General features: G+C 40.3%; 2 protein-coding genes across 10 annotated transcripts in view; one reads left to right on the top strand and one right to left on the bottom strand.

Annotated features, from left to right (window-relative positions):
* Positions 1-669: 669 nt before the first annotated feature.
* CPSF7 (cleavage and polyadenylation specific factor 7) lies at positions 670-26,904 on the bottom strand. Of its 6 annotated transcripts, XM_077116030.1 has the most exons (11): positions 26,785-26,904; positions 26,018-26,126; positions 15,561-15,779; positions 14,636-14,739; positions 14,080-14,252; positions 11,091-11,246; positions 10,832-10,889; positions 10,234-10,352; positions 7,779-7,947; positions 6,986-7,153; positions 670-2,663 (listed from the first exon to the last, which is right to left on the bottom strand). In XM_077116030.1, the coding sequence occupies exons 2-10, from the start codon at positions 26,069-26,071 to the stop codon at positions 6,991-6,993; spliced, it is 1,215 nt and encodes a 404-aa protein (XP_076972145.1). In that variant the 5' UTR covers positions 26,072-26,126; positions 26,785-26,904; the 3' UTR covers positions 670-2,663; positions 6,986-6,990. The 6 variants fall into 6 exon arrangements, with proteins under 6 accessions (XP_076972145.1, XP_076972139.1, XP_076972144.1 ...); XM_077116024.1 differs by having other exon boundaries at positions 10,832-11,246; XM_077116029.1 differs by having other exon boundaries at positions 10,832-11,246; positions 14,107-14,252.
* The window catches only part of SDHAF2 (succinate dehydrogenase complex assembly factor 2), a 50,715-nt gene continuing 50,420 nt past the window's right edge, over positions 26,804-27,098 (top strand). For 2 of the 4 annotated variants that reach the window (XM_077116032.1, XM_077116034.1), the window contains exon 1: positions 26,804-27,023. In XM_077116032.1, coding sequence (XP_076972147.1) covers positions 27,009-27,023 — 15 coding nt within the window. In that variant the 5' untranslated portion in view covers positions 26,804-27,008. Of the gene's footprint in view, positions 27,045-27,098 lie in introns of all 4 variants that reach the window. The other 2 variants (XM_077116031.1, XM_077116035.1) reach the window with 2 other exon arrangements.

The following is a 27,098-nucleotide window of genomic DNA, read 5'->3' as shown; positions in this document are numbered from 1 at the left end:
TCCATGTCCTCATTTAGATAGCAATTCCATTTACAAAACATGTCCACATTTGTCTCTGAATCACTGTAAGGGAGGCAGACCTTTTTTCTTTTTTTTTTTACAAATGAGAAAGATGGTGAGGTTATGTTGCTTGCCCACATTTAGATAAACAGATTAGATGGTGGAATTAGACACTGGCAATCAGGTCTTCTGACTCCTTTTGCAGGAAATTTCTCTTAGGAATCTTGAAAGGTAAAGGCTAACATGGAAGTTTTCTTCAGTCAGGCTGTTTAGAATGCTAAAGGTGGGGTGCACAGTGGCTCAGTGGTAGAATGCTCACCTGCCATGTGGGAGGCCCAGGTTCAATTCCCATCCCATACATCCTCCCCAACCCCACCCCAAAATTCTAAGGAACTAAGCTAAATCTCAAGGGGAGCCTCCAAAGCAACACTAGTTTCCTAGATGGGCTTACTTAAGTCAACTACAGCTGTAAAGGAACCACTACTCAACATGCAATTCCAACTAAGAATTCAGGGTTTCACTACCATCCCGCAGGCTGTACATCAGCCCATACCCCATGCTCCAGACACCTCAACAAATCTATTCAATGCAGAATCCATAAAACAGCTCACACCCCATTTATTATTTAAAAATATTTTGTTACAAAAGGAAAAAAAATACAATGCAGTATAAAAGATTGACAGCGTCATCAAGTTTATTACACAATTTTCAACCTATCAGAAAGACAAACAAATCACCGACAACAGGGGGACGGGGCCGTGGCCTTTTTTAAGGAATGGGTGTTTTTTTTTTTTCTTTTTTCTTTTTCCCTTTTGCTATCAGGAAATAAAACTAAAAATTGTGTCATTGAGTAAAAACAAAACAAAAAAATGGGGAGAAAAAAATTCTCCGGGTAAACGGCTTTCCTGGTATTCTATATATCTTTTTCCTTAAACTGTCACCTTACTTGGTTTTCTCTACACTTTAAAAAGACACCCGGAGCTGCTCGAGGATAAGCACATCACTTAACACTTGGCCGGTTGGGGGTGTCGTGTTTTCAAGTGGGGATGGGGCTGGGGAACGGGGGAAAAAGCTACTACCTGTAGCCTCTGTCCCAAGGGAATGTGCCTCTTCAACTCTGGGGGGACTCCCGCAGTGACTGACTGAGGACTGTCAGAAACATGCTGGAAACAGAGGAAGGGTTTAGTCAAATTCGGTGTCTCCTCTCTGAGCCAGAAGGGTCTCCAGTGACCCTACATCTCACATGCCATGTCTCTTCTCATCTTAGCTGTCATATGCTCAGTAGATGTATGCAGAATTAGCATCACCCCATGGGCACTGCCGGACCCTGTTGCTGCCTCCCCTTCAGCAGCAACCACATCACAATTTGGATGTTATGGGAGAAACAACTTCATTTGCTGTGTAAAAAGTGGCCCCTGGAGTGGTGGTCCTTAGAACTCTGAGCTGAGTTCATTCAAGTTAGGCTCTATTTCTTCCTTGCTCATTATCAGAGGCAGAAGTAACTCTAGGCAGAGCGAGAGGAGCTATTAAGTCAACAGTCAAAAAGTGGAAAGACACCAAATTTGTGACTTGACCTGCCTACTAGTGCCAGGTTATCCCACAATAAGTAAAGGCATATACCTCGGGAATGCAAGCCCATGCTTACATCAAACCTGGAAAAGAAAAGTCTATGGAAGTAGGCCATATCCAGCCCAATATCCCTCCTTCCCCAGTCCTGGTACATCATAAGGGTTCTTCATTGCTGAGGTCCCAGTGTCCCAAAATCCCAGTGGCAGTACCTTCCTCTAAAACAAGGAAGCAGCCTTCAAGGGGGAAGGGTTCCATGTGTGAAATGGAAAACCCCCTGGGAATGAAAACACCTAGCAGAGCTGGTTATTGTAAGAGGCAACCAAGCACTGAGCAGCAGAGTAGTAATTGGCTCTGCCAGGCTCCCCAGCAGAAAGCAACCTCTTGGGCCTTCTCCGCTTAGAAGGGTATTAAGTCCACGGAGGTGGCTAGGCAGCAGGGAGTTGAAAGGATTCAGCCCTCTGGGGAGGTCAGGGAAATAAACCGTCAATATGTGAGAGGGAAAGCAAGAACAGAAGTAGCTTTTCCTAAGATGTATCTGTTCTCAGATAACCTCCTCAAAGAGCTTGGAGGGTAAAGAAGAGTTAAACAAAGATGTGGTGCATTAGCAAGGAGTTTGGACACTCTTGGCCCCATCAAATCTAGTGCCGAGAGCAGGACCCGAGGCGTATTTTGGCACACCCAGTCACTCGCCTAGACCCCACAATGAGGATCCATTTTCTTTGGGAAGCTCTTCCCATTGACCTCACCATTGAACTGCTCCTGGAGAATCAGAAACTCATACATTTCCTTTGACAAAGCACCATTCTCTATGGAGACCAGGGGTCTGTCTGGACATGGTGTTTTCTTTCTGTCTGCCACCCCTCCCAACCATATAAAGTCTTCAGGTTTTTACCCCCTGGCAAACAGGAGGTGTAGGATTGGGAGGGCTGTCAAGCAATCTTCAATCCTGTGGGGCAGAGGGTATTCCCTGGGTGTCTGGAGGGAGTTAGGGATTTATAGGAAGGGGAAGGTGTGAGCGGCCTCCGTCCTTTAGTCCTGATCAAGGTGAGGAGATGCAAGTCCATTAAAAAAAACATTTGCTTCCAACCAGACTCCTGCAAAGAGAATATCAGAAGAGAGGAAAGAAAATGTAAGTTAGAGATTACTTTCTGATTAACAGGGGCTTATCTGAAATACACTGGCATTTTCTAAGGTTATAACTAAAGAAGTAGGAGATGTAAACAGTAAGAAAATGCAAGCGTGGGAAAGAAAAAGACAAAAGAAACAGGATTGTCTGGGATGTTCTGAAAAAAAGAGAGAAGCAGGAGCTTCCCTGGCACTTAGTAGTGAGGGAATGGTTAGAAGAAAATCTACAGTGAACAGACAAAGAAACAATGACATTTTTACTTTAAGGGTAGGAGGAAATCAGATAATGAGATGAGATTTCTGAAAGCAGTTAGACTGAGGGGAGTCTTTGGTTGGGAAAGTATGGAAACTAAAACATTTCAAGAAAAGTGGCTACAAGGAACATGATAAGTTTAAACACTGTTTCAGAAAATCTGTTCTGAGCAACCCTTAGCTTACCTAAAGGGGAAGGAAAAAAATCTGGAAATGGGAGGTACAATGGTAAAAAAAACAAGTGTGTATATAACCAAATCCATTAATTCCCAAACATCTAAGAGGTCCTAGGAGGAGCATGCATGCGCGCGCGCACACACACACACACACACACACACACACACACACACACACACAGATTCTAAGTTGTATTAAAACTTGAGAGACTTCTTTTTTTTGCACGGGCAGGCCCCAGAACCGAGCCCTAGTAGAACTTGAAAGACTTTTTAAAGTCTTTACTCAGAGTGTAGTTGTGGATGAGGGACCAAGCATACTAACATTAAGGAGAAGGGGCCCCAGCCTGGCTTGAACAGAAAGCATGGAAATAAAATGAAAACTAAAAACACAGTTTAAGAACTTCTGCCCACCGGTTCCATCTCCATGAAACTTAAGGTCCCTATTACAAGCCCTTATTCCAATGCTGCAGTATGAATCTGTGGGCAGTGACCTGGTTATTCTGACAGTGATCCCAGATAATACAGAAATAAGTCAAAAGGAAAAAGGAGAGTTAAAGTCAGGCTTAGAATTTCTACTAATTCTCAAACTTGCCCCACCGCCTACACACAAATAAATTCTCAGCTATTCTGCAGGAACTTTTTTCTGTAAAGAGGCATTATAAAAGGCATACCCCTGAAGGAGTCATCCAAGGGGAAAAAAGCCCACATGCTAACCTAATCCTACACACTGAAACAGAAATAAGTGTTTTCAGGCCTGGGATGCTCAGAATCTGTTATGGCTTCTGCCCCACTGGCTTTTCTAAACATCTAAGTAGGCAGGTAGTTGTCCCATTTTCTATAAGGAAAAAATAAGCACTCAGTGCCTTCTCAATTTCATATCATAAGGGTTTCTGAAACCTTTGGATTGGATCAAAATTGAACAGAAACCTCAGTTTCAATGGATCAGGGGACAGGAATGGGCTGAGAATGACTCACATAAGATAATGTCCTAAAATAATAAGACAACTGACATAGCTGAAAACTATAAAAATCAAAACTCCGGATTACTTAAAAATATCCTCAAACTCCAAAGAATATACACATATACCCTGGAAGAGATGTAATTTGTTAACTATCCCTAGACAACAAGATTAAGAGGGCAACTACTGCGTCAAAAGAAGGAGACAACAGTCCTCAGCTCTTGAAAGTCTATGGCTACATTTTAGGTGGTGATGTGTGAGAAAAGACAGAAGTCAAAGACTCCTGAAGTGGCCAATCAACCCTCAAGCAGGGGCCACCACTGGACAAAGAAGGTTGCTGCTCTACTACTGCTGCTTCTAGACTGAACATACTTTCACTCTCAGGGTTCACCTGTTCATATAATATAAATACTATTATTTTCTAACTAAAAAGTTATAAAACTAAGTTTTCTAGAAGAAATGAGTCCCACACACTATTTCCTTGACATATAAAACCTTTGAAGTCACCACTTGGTAACTGCAGACAGAATTAAGAGTCTGTGAGATAAGAATGTAAGAATCCGATATTTTGGGGATATCTGATCCACTTCTTATCCAGGACAAAGACCGAATAACCAACACACATAGGGAGTGATTAGGTAAAGCGAGCAAGTAGAAAACCTCCTGTGAGTTCATTTTCCTTATCTTGATATAGGTCAACACCTGTCAGATGACTTCTCTGCTGACTTCTAGGTTACAAGATTTTCAGAGCTATGCAAATTTGAATCACCCTCAAACTGGAAGAGTCCCATTTTATAGGTGGAAGAAATGAGGCAAAGTGATACCTAAACTTAGGTTGAGATGTTCAATCTCAAAGTTCTGATGATCAAAGGATCTCAGCGATTAATTTCTTAGTCAAAATGCTCTCGGGAACAAAGCCTGAGAGTAACTGTGACATGAAGTTATATATCTCAGCTAGCTTCAAAGCACACAGACTAGGCCGCAGGACTTGGTAGGGGTGAGGGTGGCGTGGTACTGACTCAACAAACAATACTAGCAAAATTGTGCTAGCTCAAACAAGAAAAGGGAAATGCTGCTACCGCTACAGAAAGGATGGCACTGGATCAAAGAGCTACTCAAAAGTCTACTTTCCAAAACTGAGTTAGGTAGGCCAAAGCTGTTTGGGGGTTCCATTTATATTGTAGTCTGCTTTTTCACTTCTCCTGGATATATGGGCACCTCCCAAATCTCAATCTGTTGCAAAATCTAGAAAGAATTATCTAGAACACAGAGCTTGTTGATTCTAAATGGGTTATCTTAGACTTCAATGTCTAAGGGAGACACGTAAAAAGTGCAATTTTTCATCTTCCACTTGTCTCCTCCAAAAGATAAAAACAATTCCTAGGTATGCCTAAGTTATTTACAGATAATGCCAAATGATCAGATCAGTAGCCGAACAGTTTAAGAAGACTATTTTCTTATCTGTTAGAAGGTGTCACTAGGCAAAATACTTCAGAATTTTCCAACCATTTACCATCTAGCTACTGCTCATGATCTAGAGGAACACATAGGTGATAGAGTGGGTTTCTTTTCCCTTCTTCATCCAGTCATCCATCTATCAACCTCCACACCAATAAAGATATACAAATACAACCACTGTTCAATTCCTTCACTCTCCTTTTAAATTACCATTACAATGACCAAACTGGAAAGAGACCAAGGACATATTCATAATGCACTTGATGTGACAGAGAAGAGTGTGAAGTCCCAGAGACTTACAAGGCTGTAACCACAGAATTAAAAGAAACCCCAAAGTCATCTGGGTCATGCTGACTCCAAGAACCACAAATTAACTATCCCAGTCAGAGTCTAGCCTACCTTTAAAGATCTCCAGAGAAATAGACTAACAACTGCTCTTGCTTATGTGTACACTACAATGTCTGCTAGAGGCTTTCTTTGAAGGTGGGATGCTAAGCTAATGGGATTTAACTTAGAGATATGGGAGACCCCCAATATGGAGCCTGTCTGAGAATAAAAACAGTATAGAGGAAAGCAGAGCTGAAAGCTGCAGGGAGACTAAGATCTGATGACATAGCTAGAAGCCCTGAATCCAGCCAAGCTTAAATTAACGTAAGCCCTAACTGAATCTCTGAAGTACCCAAGTTAAATAAAAGTAACCTCAACTCTCCTTTGCTGTGCTTAAAAACACAGCAACAACAAAAACTTTAAGTTTTTCTCCCCCAAACAAAAAACCCTTCGATTGAGGTTATTTTCCACATGCTCATTAAAAGTTATAAAAGATAATTTTTTATCAGTTTTTTACTCTCCAACTAAAGTATCCTGATTTTCAAAATCTTTTAATAAATAGCATTTTAAAATCATTGATGTTGCACATTGATAATAAGTAGGCAATGGTCTTACTTTTCTATCTTTGTTAATTTTCCCAGTATTTTTTAAATTGAAAGTACTTGGTGGGGTTAAAATATAATAATGATAATAGCAATGGCTAACATTTATTGAGAACTTACTAAACACTCAATAATCAAATGGGGTGCTTTATTATCTTCCTTTATAGATGAGTAAACTGAGGAACAGAAAGTAGAATAGCTTAAAAGAGAAGGAGCTGGAATTCAAACTCTGACACCTGATTGCAGACTCCATGCCCGCAGTCATTAATACCATGCTGCTGCTCAGATACCAGATTAAGGCCATCAAGAAATAAGCAAACAGTTTAATGTCAGATCCACCTCAGAGTGAGACTCCCCACAAACAAGCAGGAAATCTGCTCTCCTGAACTTTCAGTTACTAAGCCAAGAAATCCTCCCACCCCTTTATTTGCTTTAAAAAGGAAGAGAAAGAGAAATCTTAACTATCAATAATTTTCCTTTCATAAAAAGGTCATCCACCAGGCATGGGGCTTCCCACCTTCCTCAGTGGTGCCGGTCCCGTTCTCTATCCCGGTGTCTCTCGTGCTCCCGGTTCCTTTCTTGGAAATAATCATCATGCCGATCTTCATTATGAAGGAGGTCCCGGTGCCTCCTGCTGCTTTCTCGGGACCGGCTAGGTGACCTCTCCCGGGACCGATGTCTTTTCCTATTAGAAAGATCCTTTAGCCTCATTCAGTGGGCCTAGCACATTCCTTTCAAGAGTTTTATGTTTGGTCTTCCAGCATCTGTCTAAACTACTATTATTTTATTATGGGCCCATTTGTCTGAGAATGTTAGTTCTCTGAGGGCTAGCCTCTTTTTGCAAAATAACAGCTAAATTTGTTGAGCTCTTAGTATGTAATGGTGTTAAGAGATTTACATGCGTTATTTCATGTCATCTTTACAGCAGGTCTGTGAGATAAGTCTTACTACTGCCCTTTTTTAAAAAATGAGAAAAAGGAGGATTGGGAAGTTAAGTAACTTCCTTAAGGTCATGCAGGTAGTTGGCAGCAGAACTGTAACTCAAATCCAAGCTTGTGTGGCTCCATCACCCATGTTCTTTACTTAAAATTTTCTTCTTTCCCTACATGAGCCCACTGCCTCACCCAACACAGATTTCTAATATTACAGTATTTATTAATGAAAGTGTTTGAGTAATAATTTCTTCCCCTGAAAGACAGTACAGCTAGGTCTCACTCTTACCAGATAGCCCGGGCTCCTTTTCTCCCTCTACCAATCCCTGGAAGAGTGCTGATTAGGGCTAGCAGGCACTGAAACAATCATCAACTCACCTGGAAGAGCTCCCGCTGGCACCCACACTGTAGGACTTAGCTTCAATGCCATGAAGACAGTCCTTAAGAGAGGAGATGAGGACACGGCAACGCTCATCATTGGCAACCCGGGACTGTTTGATAACAGCAATGGCTGTGAGCAGTGTCTCAATCGCGTCACTGTAATCCCCTGAACAGAGTGGATGGGAAAGGCCAAGGATGAGCAGTGGCAGTAAACTAACAGGACCAAAAGGAGAACTCACGAAGACACAAATCAACCAGTTGTCCCACAGAACCAAGGTAAGATGGATGAAGCAGAAGCAGAACACATAAAACTATAGTACCTATATTTCAGTGGTTTGGAAATCAGACAGATGTTAGATGCCAAATAAACACTGTTGTCAAAGGGCATTTTGACAACACCTATTAAAATAAACAATGTGCATACTTTCTGACCCAGCAATTCTACTAAAAATTTCCTACTACCGTTCACAAGTATGTAATGATTAAAGATGTTTGTTTCAGCACTGCTTATTAAAAACTGGAGACAGGGTGGGCCACAGTGGCTCAGCAGGCAGAGTTCTCGCCTGCCATGCCAGAGACCCAGGTTCAAATCCCAACGTCTGCGCATGCAAAATAAATAAATAAAATAATAATAATAATAATAATAATAATAATAATAATAAGCAGGCAGAGTTCTCGCCTGCCATGCCGGAGACCAGGGTTTGATTTCCGGTACCTGCCCACTGGAAAAAACAAACAAACACAAACCTGGAGACAACATTCCTTGAATAGAGACTGGCTATATAAATTATGAACACTGATGTATGGAAAATTATATAGTTAAAATACATGAGGTAAATCTGTATGTAAACAAAATACATGGAAATCCATTGAAAGTGCTTATTAGAACAGTGCCAGGCAACATAGCAAGGGCTCAATAAATTCTCAATAGGAAATTACAATATACCACTTTTGTAAAAACAATCAAAATTATATACATGTCAATGTATGGATAGAAAAAAAATCTGAAGTTTATAACATACACTAAACTGTTTAAGGTGGTATTACTGGCAGTTATTGGATAGAGGTTTTTCATTTTTTTAAAACATATTTCTATGCCTGCATTATCAATAACTATATTACAAATACATATCATCATTTACAATCAGAGATATGTGCGTATACATAGATATGTATAACATTTATATGTAATATATGTGTGATAAAAACAGTGTTGCCATCAAGAATCAGCCCCTTCATTTTCCAAATATGAGCAATGCCGGGGTCAGAGATAATGGTCAGGGACCATTCCACAGTTCTGTTCCAAGCCATGTAAAGAGCATTAAGGACAGAAGATAATGCAGGAGAGCATGAGAATGTAGACAAGGGTTTGGTGAAAATGAAGACTGGCAGCTTCCTCTGTACAAGGAAACAAGAGGAGGAACTCCATGATACTGTGGCGCTCTAGAAACCCAACACATGAGCTCCACAAGGATAGGGAATTTTGCCTATTTTGCAGGCATTCCGTAAGTATTTATGTTTTGAATAACTGGAATGAGAACAAAATTATACTCTGTGTGTGTATGTGTATATATATGTATATTTATTTAAAAAAATTTCACTCAGATGTCAATGAAAGTTTTCAAGCAGAAAAAAAAAAGGGAAGAGAACAGACTTCCTGTCTTTAACCTACTCTGAATTCAAGTTTTATAGCCAAAGATGAGAAATTACAGAAAATAGATGATAATGTTTAGGGTTAACTTATTTCCTAGGAAATCTGACAGAATACAAGTATTTATGTTCATGTAAGATAATATCTGAGAAACTCAGAGACAGTAAGGAACTGAATATGACTAATGTCATTTGAAACTTGGAACAGGTCCTTGAAACTTCCTACATCCTCTTCCCTTGGGAAACAAACCATGGCTTCTGGTTCTACATACTGAAGACTGAGAACAGGGCAAAAAAATTAGCTGTAAGGGCTCATGCTTTAAGATGATGCTCAAAAGACTTACCTCTTTTTAGGACAGGCTACGTGGAGCCCACCAATTCTGCCTAGAAATCCCAAATATAATTCCATATCAAACATCATCTAGTGGAGTCATTGCTTTAAAAAAAACTCAGGGTCTATACCTGGAATTGGACCCACTACCTATCTACTGATCAACCACTGAGATCAGGATTTCCATGAAGCAGAAATTTCATTCTACAACAAATGAATGGTATTTGTCAATTATATTTTAGGTACTAAGTTGCTTTTAATGGGGCAGCTCAAGATAAAGGCTAAAATAAATAACAACATTGGAACTTCCCAAAAGTCAAGAAATCAGGTTACATAATACTCTTCAAAATGTGCTACTCTTGAGAGAATCCTAACAGTCCCCCAACTTTATCTTGTAGAACTTCTCGCCAATGAAAATCAGAAAACAATGGGAAAACTAAAGGTAAGGCAGTAAAAGTAAGGATGTATTACCTGCACTGGCTCCAGATACCGCTTTGGAAATGGCACTGCTGGAAATTGCTCTGTTTCGCTTCATGATCTCCTCAAATTCAGCTTCACTCACCGTGGAGGGCGGAGGGCCCGAATCTCGACTGCACACAGATAATACCATTCCTGATTTTCCACACTCCTTTTTATCCTCAGCACACTTTACAGTACTATGTTACTTAATTATGCTTTACTTATGTTTCATGTATACATAAAAATCCTGTCTCTTCAAGGACAGGATTTATGTTACATAACTTTGTAATTTTTATTTGACCTAATAGTGCAAAATATCCACAGGTATCATCAGCAGTCACTCATAGCACTCACATTAATCAAACTCCTTGAAAGACGATATGGAGGACACGGTTTGGGTCAAATGGATAAGATACAAACAAAACACTGAATAAAAACACTAACAAAGAGAGGGTGAATTATTTCCCAGAACTCAAAACTATGACAACAGAGATCCCCTAAGGAAAGCACATGGACTCAATGTTTTCTTCCTAAGGGAGAACAAAATGCACAACATAGTCTATAATATTTATTTCTGGCTCAGATCTGAAAAGAACAAGATAATCCTTACCTGCCATGGTGGTTATAGGGTGCAGAGGCCTTCATGTAAGTATCTGGTGGAGGCCCCACTGTAGCATTTGGTGGGGGGAAGAAGGCTGGATTGAGGTGAAGGGCAGGTGGGATGGCCCCAGGGGGAGGTACAGCCAGATGAGGAGGTAATCGAGGAGGAGGGGGCATGAGATGCTGGTAGTGGATACCAGGAGGAGGAGGTGGGACCCCGAAGCTTGAGGACAGAGGTGGTGGGGGTGGAATTGGGGGTGGGGGCAGACCCATCAGGGGGAGGGCTGAAGGAGGGCGATTGAAGTAGGGCAGCACGCTGGGGGGCTTATCCACACGGGCAGATGAGGGTACAAGATTCTCAGAGGGTGTGGCACGTCCATCAGCAGAATCACTAGAATCTCGGGAGTGGGCCCGTGGAGGTATTCCTATGAAGCAAAGCAGAACTAATGTTACTGCCCTGGCTTTAGACATATCCATGAGAACAGTTCATCCTTCAGCACGAATCATCTGATAACACACTGAGGAAGGTGACTGCGGCAGCTCAGAAAAAAAGTAAAATTATCTACTGCTTCTTCACTGACTTCAAAGAAAAAAGTCAGAGGCAACTCAGTTAAGACATGAACCTAGAAAGCAATACCACTCTATGTCAAAGAAAGCTTTCTACCCAGAATTGCTTAATAACATATTTATCCTTATGTTAAAAAATATATATATATTTATGTTTAAATGCAGAGGGATCTTAATAACCTATTAAAAAATGACAGTGTTGATATGTTTATTACTGCTCAGCTGGATTCAAGCTTACTTGAAATCCCATGTCTCCAGGTAAGTGCTCAGGTCCTCTTTCCTTAAGCTAGAACTGACTGACCTGCTCTATCCTGCTACCCATCTGAAATTTTCTCTTTGCAAGGAATTTGGGGAGGAGTGGAAGGGCAGGGAATGGAATGCACTGCCTCCATCCACAAACCAAAATTGTTAATTGGGGTGGAGAAGAGACAGAGAGTAGAACTTTAGAGGATAAGTGAGAGGGAAAGAGAAAATGGGAGATAAGCCAAGAAAAGAAGTGCCCACAGAATAAGCAGATGGTATACAGCTAACAGCAGAACTTCTAGCAAAAGCTTGACAGAAAACATGCTTCAAATCTGGGGAACTCCCACTACATTCTGATAGCTCACTCTCTTCCCCAGGACAGCCTACAGGGAAAACCATCACAGAATGCTGGTATGTGTGCCCAACAGGGGCACAAAACATGTACATAGCTGGAAACATGGCTTCTGACATTGTCAAGTCCCTCAACTAAACTTGTTCCCTCTCCAATTTAACAGTCTACTCTAAGCCTGGTTAACGCAGAATCCAACAGAAGAACATCATCATATGGCCCAGGAAGTCTGGCAGGTAGAGAGATGTCTTTAGCAGACAAGTGTGGTGGTAAAGAAGAGTGCTTCTTAAACTAATACTTGTTAATCAATTCCAGCTTCTAATTAAAGTATAAAGTGGAATGGATCATCTCGATAACCACCTTGGTTTCTCTACCACAGTACACTGCCAGTGTCTGTCACAGCACTCTCTTGTTCTTGTTTCACATACATGGCAATCTGCCCCTACGAAGAGCTCCCTCAAACTGAAGAAGAGGTATTAGGCCTTCCCAGTTGCTGTTCCACATCTTCTGTTTTGTACCTATGGTTACAAGTCCCAAGAGTGGCAACCATTTTTGAGTAAAGGAAGCTTAGTGAATTATAAGCAGAACTTAGTGAATTAACAGAGTCTAAGTCCATCCACATGACAGAGGAGAAAATACCACTTAGTCACCACCATCATTTCGGCAAAGAAAGGTAACACTGAGGAGTAAACGCCTAAGTGGAGTAGAAATATTACCTCTCAGCTGCTAATTACACATTTTAGGAAGGAAAGTAAGAAGAGGGCTAAATTACAAAAACTCTGAAATAGAAGGGACTTGAAAATTCAAATTGTCAAGAAATGCTTGCCTTCTAACGCAGGCCAATGAGAGCTCACATATCCATCTAGACCCTCAATCTAGTTAAAAGAATAATTGTTCCTATGCAAGAAAAGTGGCCATATGTCCACCTGGGGATACATCCATTCAATTTAAGGATTTAAATTTTAAATCAACTATTTTAAAAACAAGTCCTTAAATAATGACAATGTAGGTGATGAAACACTGCCATACCCCCGCTGTAGTAAAAGTAAAAAAAAAAGGTAAAGGCAGTTGGCTGATTCAGGCAGGGCCTTGCGAGGTGGCTGCACTCTGTAAGGTCAGGACAATCCAAGGTCTGGTCCTCAGTTTTGCAGATTCAGAAACTTAATTTTATCAGTACACCCCAGGGAGATCAAACCCTAGGAAACTGATTCATGCTAACCAAACTCACAAGAAACTGATTCATAAACCAGAATTTATTAATTTACAATGAGAAATATAACTGCCAAGCAGACCGGAATACTTGTCAGTTGGTCAGCGCATTCTCTTCCCAGTAGGAGAGCCTAGTTGGGAAACCAAATTAGTATCAGAAGGTTGCCTGGTGAGTTACAGAGTCAGAATAAATGGGGAAAGAAACTTGAGGGATACTTTCAAGCTAAGACAATACATATGATTCAACTTTCTTTACTGATGGGCTATATATGCCAAGCAGACCAAAATATTTGATAAGCAAAAGGGTAGCTTTTCCCTGAACAATGCTGGAGAAACATTGTTACAATTCGTATCTTCCAATGTTCCTCTTGGGTGATTCCCTGCAGACCATGCTTCCAACCTACATTTGTGATAAGATTACAACTATCTTTATATACATTAGATATATTTTAGATTGGGTCCTTCTTGATAATTTATAGACTCATATATTTCCTGTGTAAACTATTTCTAAATCATAATGTAAAATGGGTTATAAAGAAGCCCATTTTACTATATACCTATTTTTAGACAGAAACAAAGAATTCAGAGTGGATAGGGACTTTAGACATTATGTTTCTATTTCCCATAGGGGAAAGAGGCCCTAAGCAGTGAAATGACTTGTTCAAGATCACACAAGCTACTGGCAGAGCCCAATTACAAACTGAACCTACTTGACTCCTAGTGCAGAGCTTTCTTCTACACAAGTCTTATTTTGCAGTCAACTTATTAAGCATGCCACTATCCATAACCATCACAACCCTCCCCCTAAATCCTCCGAATTGTAGGTTGAGACTACACCACAGAAAACAAACCCACAAAACCCCCCTTTCATACAGATGGTCTCCACGTACCCCCTCTTGGGACTCGGACGCACTCACGTTTCCGAGCCTGTGCCTCAAACTGTGATAGGTTCTGCCGGGTGGCTGGCCTCACGTCCACTTTTTCTCCATTAAGAACTTTCCCTGGCAGAAGTTCCAACAATTTGTGGACAGAGTTTTCAGAGGCTACCACCACTTCAGCGTATCTTAAGGAAGAAAAATAAAAAATGAGTGAGATCAACTAGATAACCAAGAGAGAAAAACAAAGAAATTCCCTTTCATTTTGTGGAAATTAGAAAAGGAAGATATCTTGCTACTACTAAAAACAGACATAAACTACAACAGAAAGGCATTAGCCTATAATCTTCTCTTTTTCAAAATTAAAAATCAGTCTTCTTTGAACTTCAATGGATGGAGATATTCCACTACATTGCAGTTACATCCTTATTCTAAGGTAGTTTGCCAAAATGAAGGAAGTTGATTCAGAGGTGGGAGAGACACAAAAAAAATAGGGTCAAAATAAAATGTAGATCTGATCTGTTATCCCAATGGTTACAAACTAAAAGGGGCTTCTCAATCCAGACCTCACCCTTTAGACTGGCCATTTGCTCGATTCTCTGCAAATTTCAACTCCACCACATCATAGACTCCTATAGAGCGAATAACCTGGATCAGCTGCTGGTCTGTGGTCCACTGGGGCCGGCGGCAAGATGGAAAAGGAAGAAATGTCAAGAGCTACAGACTGCCCCCTCCCCACCCAGAATGTCCCAAACCCTTTTCCCAAAACTAAGACTCTAGTCTACCCATGGCTTTCCAAAGGAAACCCTAAAGGGCAATATTTTAATTAGCATAGGCTTTTCTTATTGTCCCCACCTAATACAGAATTCGAAACACCCCCCTTCCATCCCTTCACCAATCCCCATCTTTAAAAATTAAAAAGATTGCTGCCTACTTAAATTTTGACTGCATTGGGGCTAGCTGGTCAACAGTTCAAACACTGACCACAGCAGCTTTGAATTACTTATCTAACAGGCTAGAGCTAACTGCCAGGAACTTTCCCCTCAGTATATATATTTCCTAGTCTGGAAAAACCACCCTTACCTCCAGTCCCCCAAACATGTCACCTAACAACTGGTACAGAACAACAGCCACCACCTCCCCAGAATGCACTAGAATTATCAAAGTCTTTGAGTCCCAGCACCCACCACTATCAAAGGACCATCTAACCAACTAGAATTCAAGGTGTTCATTCCTAAATAGATATAAAGCCCCAGGGTCTGGGGCAGTAACAATATGGCAGGAAAAACAACTACCCACTTAATCACTGCTTTCTTCAGCACCAGTACCTCTTGAGGATAGTTCTATTTCAGAGATCAATCCAACCTGATCCCAGGAAAAAGACATCCAACCCTACCAGAGCACAAAAAGTGCAACAATGGTTTCTGAAAATGCCATTACCTCCTAGTACTATCCCTCCACTCCACCCATAACCTTTTTGAGTTACCCATGCTCACCCAGGAAAAGCTGCCCACATAGACAGCAGCCCTTCTATTACGCAGGCCACTGTAGGTATACAGAATTGCAGGGGTCTTGTTGTTGGGCTTGGGAGGTGGCTCCTGACGAACAGGAGGAGGTGGCTCTGTGCTGCTGCTCCTGTCATCAGAAGGCTGTGAGGTGGCTGTCAGCACATCATCATACAGGTCAATCTGATCTGTATTGTTGAACTCTGGGTCCTAAAAGATAAGGGGTTAATAAAGGGATGTTTGCAAATGTTTCATTTCATTCATTCTACTTCATTCTCATTTAGTCAGCTCACACAAATACTTTGTAAAATAATGTACACAGAGTCGAGAGGTTATTCTGGAGGTTATTCTTATGCACTAAGTAGATATCACCTTGTTATCCAAGATGTAATGGACAGGCAGGAGGGAACTGCCTGAAAATGTAGAGCTGTGTTCCAATAGCCATGTTTCTTGATGATGATTGTCTAATGATATAGCTTTCACAATGTGACTCTGTGATTGTGAAAACCTTGTGTCTGATGCTCCTTTTATCTACCTTGTCAACAGATGAGAGGAACATATGGGATAAAAATAAATAATGGGGGAACAAATGTTATAATAGATTTAGTTTGAAATGCTAGTGATCAATGAAAGGGATCAGTAAGGGGTATGGCCTGTAAAATTTTTTTTTTCTGTTTGTTATATTTTTCTGTTGTCTTTTTATTTCCTTTTCTGAATTGATGCTAATGTTCTGGGAAATGATCATAATGATGAATATGCAACTATCTGATGATATTGTGAATTGCTGAGTGTATGTGTTGGGAATGTTTGTTTCTTGTAATTTTTTTTAATTAATAAAAAATTAAAAAAAAATAATGTACAAAACCTTCCTTATCCTCCTCTAGAAAAACTAGGTAAGGAAAACTTCCCCATTTAAACTATATTAATTATACTTATGTCAGTTTTCCTCCCAAAATCCTGTTAATAGTCTGAGATCTTTCTGGCTTTAAACACCTGTGAGAATCAAAAGATGCATAATGATCAAGAAAACAGACTAAAAATATACAAGGAGATGCATGTAGCAATGGTATTAATTCGATCAGTCAGCTTAAGACGATATCTAAAATACATTAATGAAAATTTATTTATAACATCTCATGCTATTTCCAAAATGAGGCATTACAAAATACTTACTAAATTTTTTATTTAATCTGTTTTAATTAAAAAAGAGTCTATTTATCTAAAAATTTAAAACAGGAAAACTGTGTTAAAACAGGTACTAAAATGCCAAAGACTGATGGTCACTAGTTGGAGTTCTTTGATTTATACAAGTGATTTAGGGAAGCTCTAAAGCTCGTAGTACATAAACCCACCTTTCTAACAGCTATCAAAGAAACAAAAAAGCAATAGAGGGGAAGGAAATAATTCTGATTTTTTCCACTTTTCCCTAAGGTCCTTTTCTCAAACAAAATTCAGATGAAAATTAGACCTAAAACATTATCATGTCACATATGAGGCATCTTTGAACAATACCAGAGATATTCAATGACATACAAAAAGAAACAGTAATTCTCTGAAATATAAGAGTCAACCTCCAAGAGAGCCTCTTTTGTTGCTCAGATGTGGCCTCTCTCTCCAGCCAACATGACGAGCAGTCTCACCACCCTACCCCTCTCTACATGGGACATGACTCCCAGGGGTGTGGACCTTCCTGGCAACATGGGACAGAGATCTTGGAATGAGCAGAGACTCAGCATCAAGGGATTGAGAAAACCTTCTGACAAAAATGAGACAAAGTGCCAATGGCTGAGAGATTTCAAACAGAGTCGAGAGATTATCTTGGAGGTTATTCTTATGCATCAAGTAGATATCATCTTGTTATTCAAGATGTAATGGAGAGGTTGGAGGGAACTGCCTGAAAATGTAGAGCTGTGTTCCAGTAGCCATGTTTCTTGAGGATGATTGAATAATGATACAGCTGTCACAATGTTACTGTGTGATTGTGAAAACCTTGTTTCTGATGCTCCTTTCCCCGTGGGCAGGCACTGGGAATCGAACCCGGGTCCTCTGGCATCGCAGGCAAGCATTCCTGCCTGTTGAGCCACCGTGGCCCTCCCTCTGATGCTCCTTTTATCTACCTTGTCAACAAAGGAGTAGAACATATGGAATAAAAATAAAAATAAATAAATAAATAATAGGGGGAACAAACGCTAAAATAAATTAGTTTGAAATGCTAGTGATCAATGAAAGTGAGGGGTAAGGGGTATGGTAGGTATAATCTTTTTTTTTCTCTCCTGTGTTCGTTTTATTTCTTTTTCTATTGTCTTATTATTTCTTTTTCTGAATTAATGCAAATGTTCTAATAAATGATGAATATACAACTAAGTGATGATATTGTGAATTACTGATTATGTATGTTGATATTTTATTTTGTTTCTTAATTTTTTAATTAATAAAAAAATTCAAACACTGACCAGCAAATACACTCCTGTCATTTATTTGTATGTAAGTGGGACTTAAGAGTCTTGAAATAAAATAGTAGTTTTTCACCTTCTCAAAAAAAAAAAATACAATTATAAGGTTCTTGTTAGGCTTCTTTTCAGGTCTAAGAAATCTAGTTTCTAATCATTTAAATGTATAAATTTACTTTCCGTCATTTAATGGTCTTTTACAGTGCTTTTTAGACCTGTATTCAGATCTATCATGTCTCTATTAGGAGTTAAAAATCTGATTACAATGCATTTGAGAAATGTGAATATAATGATACGTTTATTAAAGTTTTCTACATATAGAAAATATTTTCCACTGTATTTATTGCTTAAAATCAATTAAAATAAAAATTTTCTGTCTTGAAAAAAAAAATAAAATAAAAGGGTCAGAAAACAGGAAAAGAACCGTGTCATAAACTGTCACAGTAGGCATTTAGAACATAACTGTGTATTTTGGAAGATGTTTAAGATTTAACTTTTGCCCATGTGAAATATTATTATATGCCAAATGCCCTAAGCCACAAGACATACTATAAAGGGACTTTAATTTGTCAGACTTTGCAATGCCACTACCTCAGAGATCTTTTAAAGGACCAGACAAGTGTTTTTTCAGACAACGCTCCAAAACATTTAAGCAATGCTAAAGAATGATACTGCCAAAATTACAATAAATAGTGTATTCTCAGAAATTTAAAAGCATTTCAGGGAACCTACAGTTCATTCATGTCATTGCTGTCTTTTAAAGAGAGGAAATAAAGGGGGAATCTAAAGTAACCTGTTTAGCTCCGTGAAACAGCTCCTCTAATACAACTCAGGACAGGAAGCTCCAATGATCATTTTCTCCCTCCAATACCATCATAAGAACTACTGACTCTAAGGTCAGACTTGAGATTCAATACAAAAGTCATCTTTATATCTTTTAAAATATTCTTACCATCACAAACCTTTATAGTCTTTTTAGTTTCTCAGTTTATCTGAAGTACAAAAGAAAAACATGCACTAAGATAATGATCTTTGTTCTGACAGTGAAAGGATTCTACCTATTTCAATACTTCCTACAGCATGTAAATAATTTCAAATGTTATGAATATTCTAAAAAAATCCCACAGGAAGAGGATTTAAACCTTGTAAAAATATAATCAGAAAGAGAATATGGCAAAAGAGGGTAAACTTTTTAGGGCCAACTTGAAAGCAAGAGAAGGAATCAGCAAGGTGCATAAGTACAAGGAGACTGTTCTAGGTAACCCACCTTTAAAGATCTTACATGAAAAAGTGAATGTGTGACAACTGAGGAGAGAAGATAACACTCGAGAGCACAGGGGAGATATTGAACTGATTAAGGTAAAGTAAGCCAAGGCAAACAAATAACTTGACATTTTGAACTTAAGTAATCTACACTAAATATTTCACAGATCTTATATCTCAAATTATTACCACTCTAGCCAGAATCACTTATTCATGTACCAGATATTGTGCTCTGCCTTTGTGGCCTAAGGTAGAGAGAGGACCAAAAAGTAACTGGCTCCAACCCAACGTTCTAATCCTTAGAGAGTACTAGGTAGTATTTTTTGTTTAGTTTGGTTTTGAATCAAGGATTTTGAAATGGAACTTCAAAATAAGGAAACACACCACCTTGGATAATCAGTGGAAGCAAGATGGGATTCCTTCCACACAGTATCTGTGATTCATAAATTTGTTACTAAAAGCGCTAATACAAAATTTACTATTGATAATGGTAACTAACAATGCAGGTCAGTACAGCTCAGAAACCAAATATATTACAAGGAAATCTTTCATACTATAAGCTTAGGCAATCAATCCACTCTTTCTGGGTCTCTTAAGAGAATATGACACTCACTCATCCTTGGAGGACCCTGTTGTATAGTCATTTAAGAAACACAAAAGGATGAATACAAAATTGTCCCAGGACTCAAATGGTCTTTCTGGGCCACAGGGTCTCAGTCCAAAGAATTTGGTGGGAACTGTTCTAAAACACAGTGCAGATCTATTGAAAGTTTCATTGAAAAAAACAAGGTGTCAAGTTATATTTGGACTGTAATCTACTAGCACCACTAATTCATTTTATTCATTCAGCTGGTAATATGGATAGAGATAAGGGTCTGAGGTTCTTCCGAATATTGAATGAGTCAGGGGTTTATGCCATGATGGGTTTGGTTAAGGAAAAACCTAATTCTGTAAATTAAATGAGAAATATATTTTACACGCATTGACACTGAAGGTTTTATTCATTCCAGGAAGATGAAATAGGACATATGTATTTAATATTAAATGAATGTCCCAGGAAGAATTTTGGGTTTAATAGCTCTGTGATTATCTCACAAAGATTTTTGCTTATTAAACAAGAGAACTTGCAGGATTTTGAATTTAAGTTTAAATAAGATCTTTCCCACCTGTATGCTCAATGTTCCTACCCTAAGGCCCCTCCTTCCTGATAGCTAACTAGTGGAAGTAATAGCATAGGGTTTATTTTTCTCAAAGCAATTTATTTAATACTGTTATGTTTAACTGTAACCTGGGCTCAAACTTTTTGGCTTTGAAATTTTAATTTCCATAGTTCTCAGTTCACATCTTCCTTTTCTGACACTGTACTCGTTACTCTGCACTATCAAAAGTGTACTGCCTTCATCAGACTGGAACCTGAGTAGAGGGATCCATTTTTTTCCTCCTTTTACCTCTCCAGAACAGTGTCTGGCAAACAGAAGTAGATCAATAAATACTTGTTGATGGAAATAAGAAAGGCAACTGGGCATACTTTGTTCTCAGCACAAGAAGGAACAGAGACAGAATATATAGCAGAGTAGTTACCCTAAGCCACCTTTCCAGAGTTCTTTACCCCAGCCCAAGAGAGCATCTGTGTATCCCAGGACTCCTGATGTAACAGGAGTAAAGCAGTTCTGCAAAAGAGGCAGTACATGTCCTAAGAGATCAGGGAGTCAGCATAACACAGCTCAATCAATTTCCCTGGGGAGCAAAGAACCTGTGAAGGGAACTCTTGTGCATGGGCTGGTGTGGGGTAAATCAACACCTTCTTAAACTTTTTTCAAACTTAATCGGTACCAACTGCCTTCAATCTACTACTTCTAACAATCCAAGTTAGACAGTTTCCAGATTACACTAAAACCAGCTTTGCCAAAAAGTAACTTCTTTGTGTGCGTGTCAGGGGTGAGAGGGAGTAACCCTCCCTCTCCTTCCTCAAAATTTACTTTTTTTCCAGTTTCTCCAGCATCAAATACTGTTCTGGTATAAATGTCTACTAGGTTCCATGCTCCATCTTTGGCTGTCTTAGACCCCAAAAGATCTTTTGCAACTAAAGAGACCACAGAACAAATTGGTCCGGTCACTAACTTCTACCCTACAAGTGCAGTGACGTTTAGACAAGGCTTGTATCCTGTCTTTGACCTACAAATTATATTGCTTAGGGAATTATAATTTTGAAATCTCATTTTCTCAGGCCAAATGTGGCTAGAACTATATGATCAAGGACGCTGCTCTAACTATTACCCCAAGCAAACCAGTAGCATTGTTATCAACCCAGAGATAAGAAAGTTACTAAGGGAAAAAAACTTCTCTGATAATAGAAAGAAACTAAGGGAGTCTCTTTTCTTGTATTAAACAAACAACAACAATAACAAAAAATATAATTTGCAAAAAATAGAAGTCTGATGATCCAAAAGACCGTGTAAACCTGAAGAACGTAATAGTTTTAGAACGAAATTAATATACTTAAATCTTGTGCTTCCATCTATAATTATTTGACTTGTTTAAAGTTAATTTTTTCATGTATTTAGGACGAACGACAGCACACATGACCCAACTCTGAGGAAATAAGGTAAAACTACTACTGAAAAGTATACTTGGTGAAGCTGTATGATAGGTACAATGAGACAACTGTACTACTCTACTTTTGTATATACTTTAATATCTCTATGTTAAAAAGTCATAATGCAGCAATAACCCTGATCAAGAGGATGGAGAAAGACACTTCAACGCTCCACAATCCCCCCCACCCCACCCCACAGAAGCTTTGAACAACCAGCAAGAACAGGCAGAAAGATCTTCCTAAAAACTCCAGAAAAGTTAAAGGATTACAGTAACAGGGCAAGGGTTAAACAAAGAAAAGTCACTTAAAAGCTGTAGATTCCTGTGGCATCCTTGCTGGCACCTCTCCCATCCCCTCATCTGCTCAGCAGAGTCAGCCTGTGCTCCCAGGGAGGATCCCTGGTCCCAGTTCCATTAGGAACAAAGTAACCCTTGTGCACCTACTGGGAGCATGCATGTCTGGCCCAATCTGTCTCGTGTGACCTGAGGCATTTGCTATCTCAGAACTTGACCTGCATGTAGAAAGCAACTCATACACTCATACAGGGCAAAAAGGGAGAACAGACACATCATGCTGCCTAGGGTAAGGGACTGTTGACTATAGGATACAGTGCAGTTTCCAGATCCATAAAGAAACCATTTCCTAGGAAAGAGGGAACATTCCCATCCACTTAAAAGGGGGAAATTCTGAGGCCACTTGTACATGCCCAAGACAAGATACAAAGTAGCAGAAAGGACCAGGGAGTCTCTTACATTTTGGCCTGGAGCTACTTTGTAAATATTGTATATGGATAAGCTCAGAAGGAGAACACTTGCACAGGTTAATTTGAAAAGATTGGTAAAGTTGTTTCTTCTTTTTTCCTTTTTTTTTTTTAGCCCCTGCCATTCAAAAAAAAAAAAAGTTCTGTCAATACAAGCTGGTTACAAGCTTAAGGAAGGGATATCTCAGAGTATAAATTCTAATGATAACATATTAAAATAGCAAAATGTCCTGGTTTCAACAAAAGAGTAGAAAACATACAAAGAAACAGGAAGCAACAGCCCAGGCAAAGGATATTAAAGCATTAGAAACCATCAATGAAGAGGACTGGACCTGGGACATTTCAGGCAAAGATTTTTTTAAAATGGTCCTATATATGCTCAAACAGCCAAGGGAAAACATGGACAAAAAACTAAAGGAAATCAAGAAAACAAAAGATGAAAAAATAAAAAATAAGACACTAGACAAACAAAAAGAAAATTCCAACAGGGAGCTGGAACTTGTGTAAAGTAACCAAACAGAGCTGAGGTTCAGGGTAACAGAAATTAAAAATTCCCTAGAGAGGTTCAACAGCAGATGGGAGTCTGAAGAAGAAACAATCAGTGGACTGGAAGGTAAGACAACTGAAATCATCCAGTCTCAGAAGCAGAAAGAGGAAAGAATGAGGAGTGAACAGAGCCTGAGGAACCCAAGATTCACCACCATGTGAACTAATACACACATTGTGGGAGCCCCAGGAGGAGAAAAAAAGAAAAAGGGGCAAAAAATATTCAAAGAAATAATGACTGAAAACTTACCCAATTTAGTGAAAGACATGAAGATACATCCAAGATGCCCAATAAACTTCAAACAGGATGAATCCAAATAGACCCATGTTATAATCAAACTGCTGAATACCAAAGATAAAGAGAGAATTCTGAAGGCCATGAAAGAAGCAACACATCACATACAAAGAAGCCTGAATAAAATTAAATGCTGATTTTGCATTGGAAACCATGAACATAAGATAGAAGTGGGATGACGTCTTTAAAGTGCTGACAGCAAAAAATTGCCAACCGAGAATTCTGTATCCAGCAAAACTGCCTTGCAAAACTGATGCAGTGATTAAGACATTCCCTGATAAACAAAAGCTTCATCACTACTAGACTGGCCCTAGAAGAAATGTTAAAAGGAGTTCTGTAGGTTATAAGGAAAGGTCACTAGACAATTGACTGAAGATCTCCAGTAAAGAAAATGACAAGGTAAATATAAACAGCAATACTATTGTATCTTTGTAAATCCACTTTTTTTCTTTCTACAAGATTGAAAAGCAAATGCATAAAATGTAATGACAAATGGGGCGGGCCACGGTGGCTCAGCAGGTAAGAGTGCTTGCCTGCCATGCCCGAGGACCCAGGTTCGATTCCCGGTGCCTGCCCACGTTAAAAAAAAAATGTAATGACAAATCAAAGCTTTGGTACTCATAATATATGAGAATGTAGTTTGTGATAAGACCTACAAAAAGGGGACAGAAGAGTATGGGAACATAGTTTATGTATGCTATTGAAGTTAAGATGGTATCAACGCAAAAGAGACTGTTACAGATTTAGGACGTTAAATTTAATCCCATTGATAACTACAAAGAAAGTATGAGAATATGCAAACTCACAGAAACAGAAAGTAGTACACAGATTAACAGGGGTGTCAGACAGAAGCAATGGGGAGATACTGTAAAATGAGTGCAGGATTTGTGTTTGTAGTGAAGACAAAGTTATAGTAATGGTTGGTGAAGGTACTGCCCTTTGTGAAGATCATTAATCCCATGGAATGGTACGCTTCAAAGAGGTTGGAATTGGAAGATTATGTTTTACATATGTTCCCACAATTTAAGAAAAATAAAGAATGAAAAAACTAAAAAGGTAACGGCATTTAAATGCAATTATGACACTATATAGGACCTAAAAATGGAGAAAATGCTCAAAAGGGCATTAATGGGACTTAAAAAAGAATTGGAATATAGAATACAAGCATGATATAAATGATAAATTTCTTGAACTTGATAAATTCATTTAAGGTGATTATATAAACAAACACCCTCGTCCTCAGAAAATGTACATGGAAGTACCAAATGTTCAAGGACTATGATACATGCAACCTGCTCTTAAATGTTCAGAAAATATACATAAATAGGTAAAGAAAATGACATGACAAAGGTGGCCAAATGTTAAAATTGGAGGATCTAGGGGCGGGGGTATGCTGGAATTCTTGGAATAGGGTTTGTATTATTGGAATTATTAATAATAAAAAAAGCAGCAATCCATCCACCACCACCCCGCCCCCAAAATGCAAACTTAGTGAAAATAATGGCACCTATCAACCTTTCCTATTTCCTCATATCAAAGTCAGCGCCCAACCAGGGCACTAACCCCCCTAGTATTCTATTATCTTCTTTTCAGGTTCTCATGTGAACTAACTGGAAGATGCCCACAGAGAGACCAGTTTGCCCAAGTAGTCCAGTGCTGAAAATAAACCAAGCAAGGTGTTAGTAAACTTTAGGCAGAGACTTACAAACATTCTTGAGATTTGAACTCAAGATTTCATAACCAAAATGTACTTAAAAGTATCCCTTTAAGAGAAAAGATACTTATATTTAACATTTTTCAATATTCAAACCAAGAAACCTTGGTTTCTTTGTTAAGAAACCAACAAACCCACCCTTGGATAGATGAGTGGGTATATATCTGCTTTTCAACTGGTAAGTTCAACACCTTCACCCGTTTTCCCCCTAGGCACAGTAAGGTTCATCAATAAAATTTATTACACCAAAATGCTATGGACTTCTCAAGAAAGGAGACAAGCTACTTACTGAAGAGCTAAAATGAAATGCTCTATACTATGCCTTTCTACTAAAACAACGGAGAGCTGAAATGAAATGCTTTATACTATGCCCTTCGAAGGGGTGGGACTACACCATTTTCCAGTTGCAGTGTGAGAGAATGGAAAAGAACAGAAATCAAAATTATTTAATCATCCTCATGAACAGTGCACCAAATACAATTCTGATTTTTAAGTGTGGTTAGTCACTGAGGAGAAGCACATCCACCTTTGGATTCCTGAGGGAGCAAGTTCCACAAGTTAATTCACCATTCAATTAAACCTGAGTTTTTATTTGCTCTTAAATCAAACTCTTTAAAATTAAGCCTAAAGGCTCAAATGAACATAAAGCGGGGTATTAGGTAGTTTTAGAGGTCTCTGATAGAGGAAAAACTTTAAACTTGATGGGAGTGTCCAGGCTTAGTAAGTCCTTAAGGCCCGGCACTGCTTGGAACCACTGCCAAGTTTGCTGGAAGTGATTCCTTAGCTGATGGACGAATACCACGATGCTCCTGATAACTCCTTACCTGATTAAACTCCTCGTCAGCGTATATATCAATCAAGTCCACCCCTTCAGACATGGCTTCGGAAGGAAGATCTCGAGTGCAGAGAACCGACGAAGTAAAAAAGATGACACTGCGATATCCAGAAAAGAGTAAGAGTTAGAAAGAGGGTCCTGAGCTGGAAGGAGGGCGAGGGTTGCCACCCTCCCGTCTCTAGAGATGCAGCATCCCGGCAGCCAAGGCTCGCCCCCCTCCCGCCCCGCCCCCGGCCTCGCGCCGCCCCCCTCCCGTCCCCCCCACCCCGCCCCGCTCTCCCAGGCCACCGGGCTCGCGGGGCGAGCTGCCCATCACCCTCGGGCCTGGCTCGAACTGCGTCGCAGCCGTCTATGGCGCGACGGGAAAGTCGAGGCCTCAGCTGCTAAGGGCCCTCCGGCTGCGCTGCGAAGGACGACTACGACGAAGCCCTCAGCCCCGGCCCGCCGAACCTGCCTAAGCCCCGGGGTGGCCCCGACCAGAGCCCCTGCGGGACCGGGAGCTCCGCCCGGATCCGCACCGCCTCCAGCCGCCTCGTTTCCCCATCCGGGCCGAGTCCTCGCCCACCAGGCTAGGCCCGCCCAGCTCCCTCCCCACAGACCGGGCCCGGCGTCCTCGGCCACCTCCCTTAAAGCCCCGCGCCTCCCTCCGCCCTCCAACTGCTGACGCCCCAGGCTCAACCGACCCCCTCCCCGCCTCAGCGCCGGCCCCGACCCCTCTTCCGGCCCCGCCGGCCCGTGGCCGCGCGCCCCCGTTACCGGGAATATGGCGGCGGCGAGTCCGGACTAGGCCCGAAGCGCGCGAACCGCTCTCAGCCTCAGGCCCCGCCCTCACCGCCGCCTGCGTCACACGCATTGCCACTTCCGCTATTCGCAGGGACGCGTCTTCCGGCTCAGACCCTCGCGCTGAAGTCCTCGGGTCCTGCTACCCGGGCATTCCCGGAAGTAGCTGGGCTGAAGGCTTCTGGTGCTGTTCGGGGAAAATGGCAGTGGTCACGGTATTCCCGACTCTGGCGCGGGTGAGAGAGAATAGTAAGGTTCCAGGGTCCCGGGCAGGAGGCAGCGTTGGCTGA

The sequence above is a fragment of the Tamandua tetradactyla genome, chromosome 9 (genome assembly GCF_023851605.1).
Source record: "Tamandua tetradactyla isolate mTamTet1 chromosome 9, mTamTet1.pri, whole genome shotgun sequence".
NCBI lineage: Eukaryota > Metazoa > Chordata > Mammalia > Pilosa > Myrmecophagidae > Tamandua > Tamandua tetradactyla.
The sequence above is the reverse complement of the archived record's forward strand: the minus strand, read 5'-3'. Positions and strand labels throughout refer to the sequence as shown.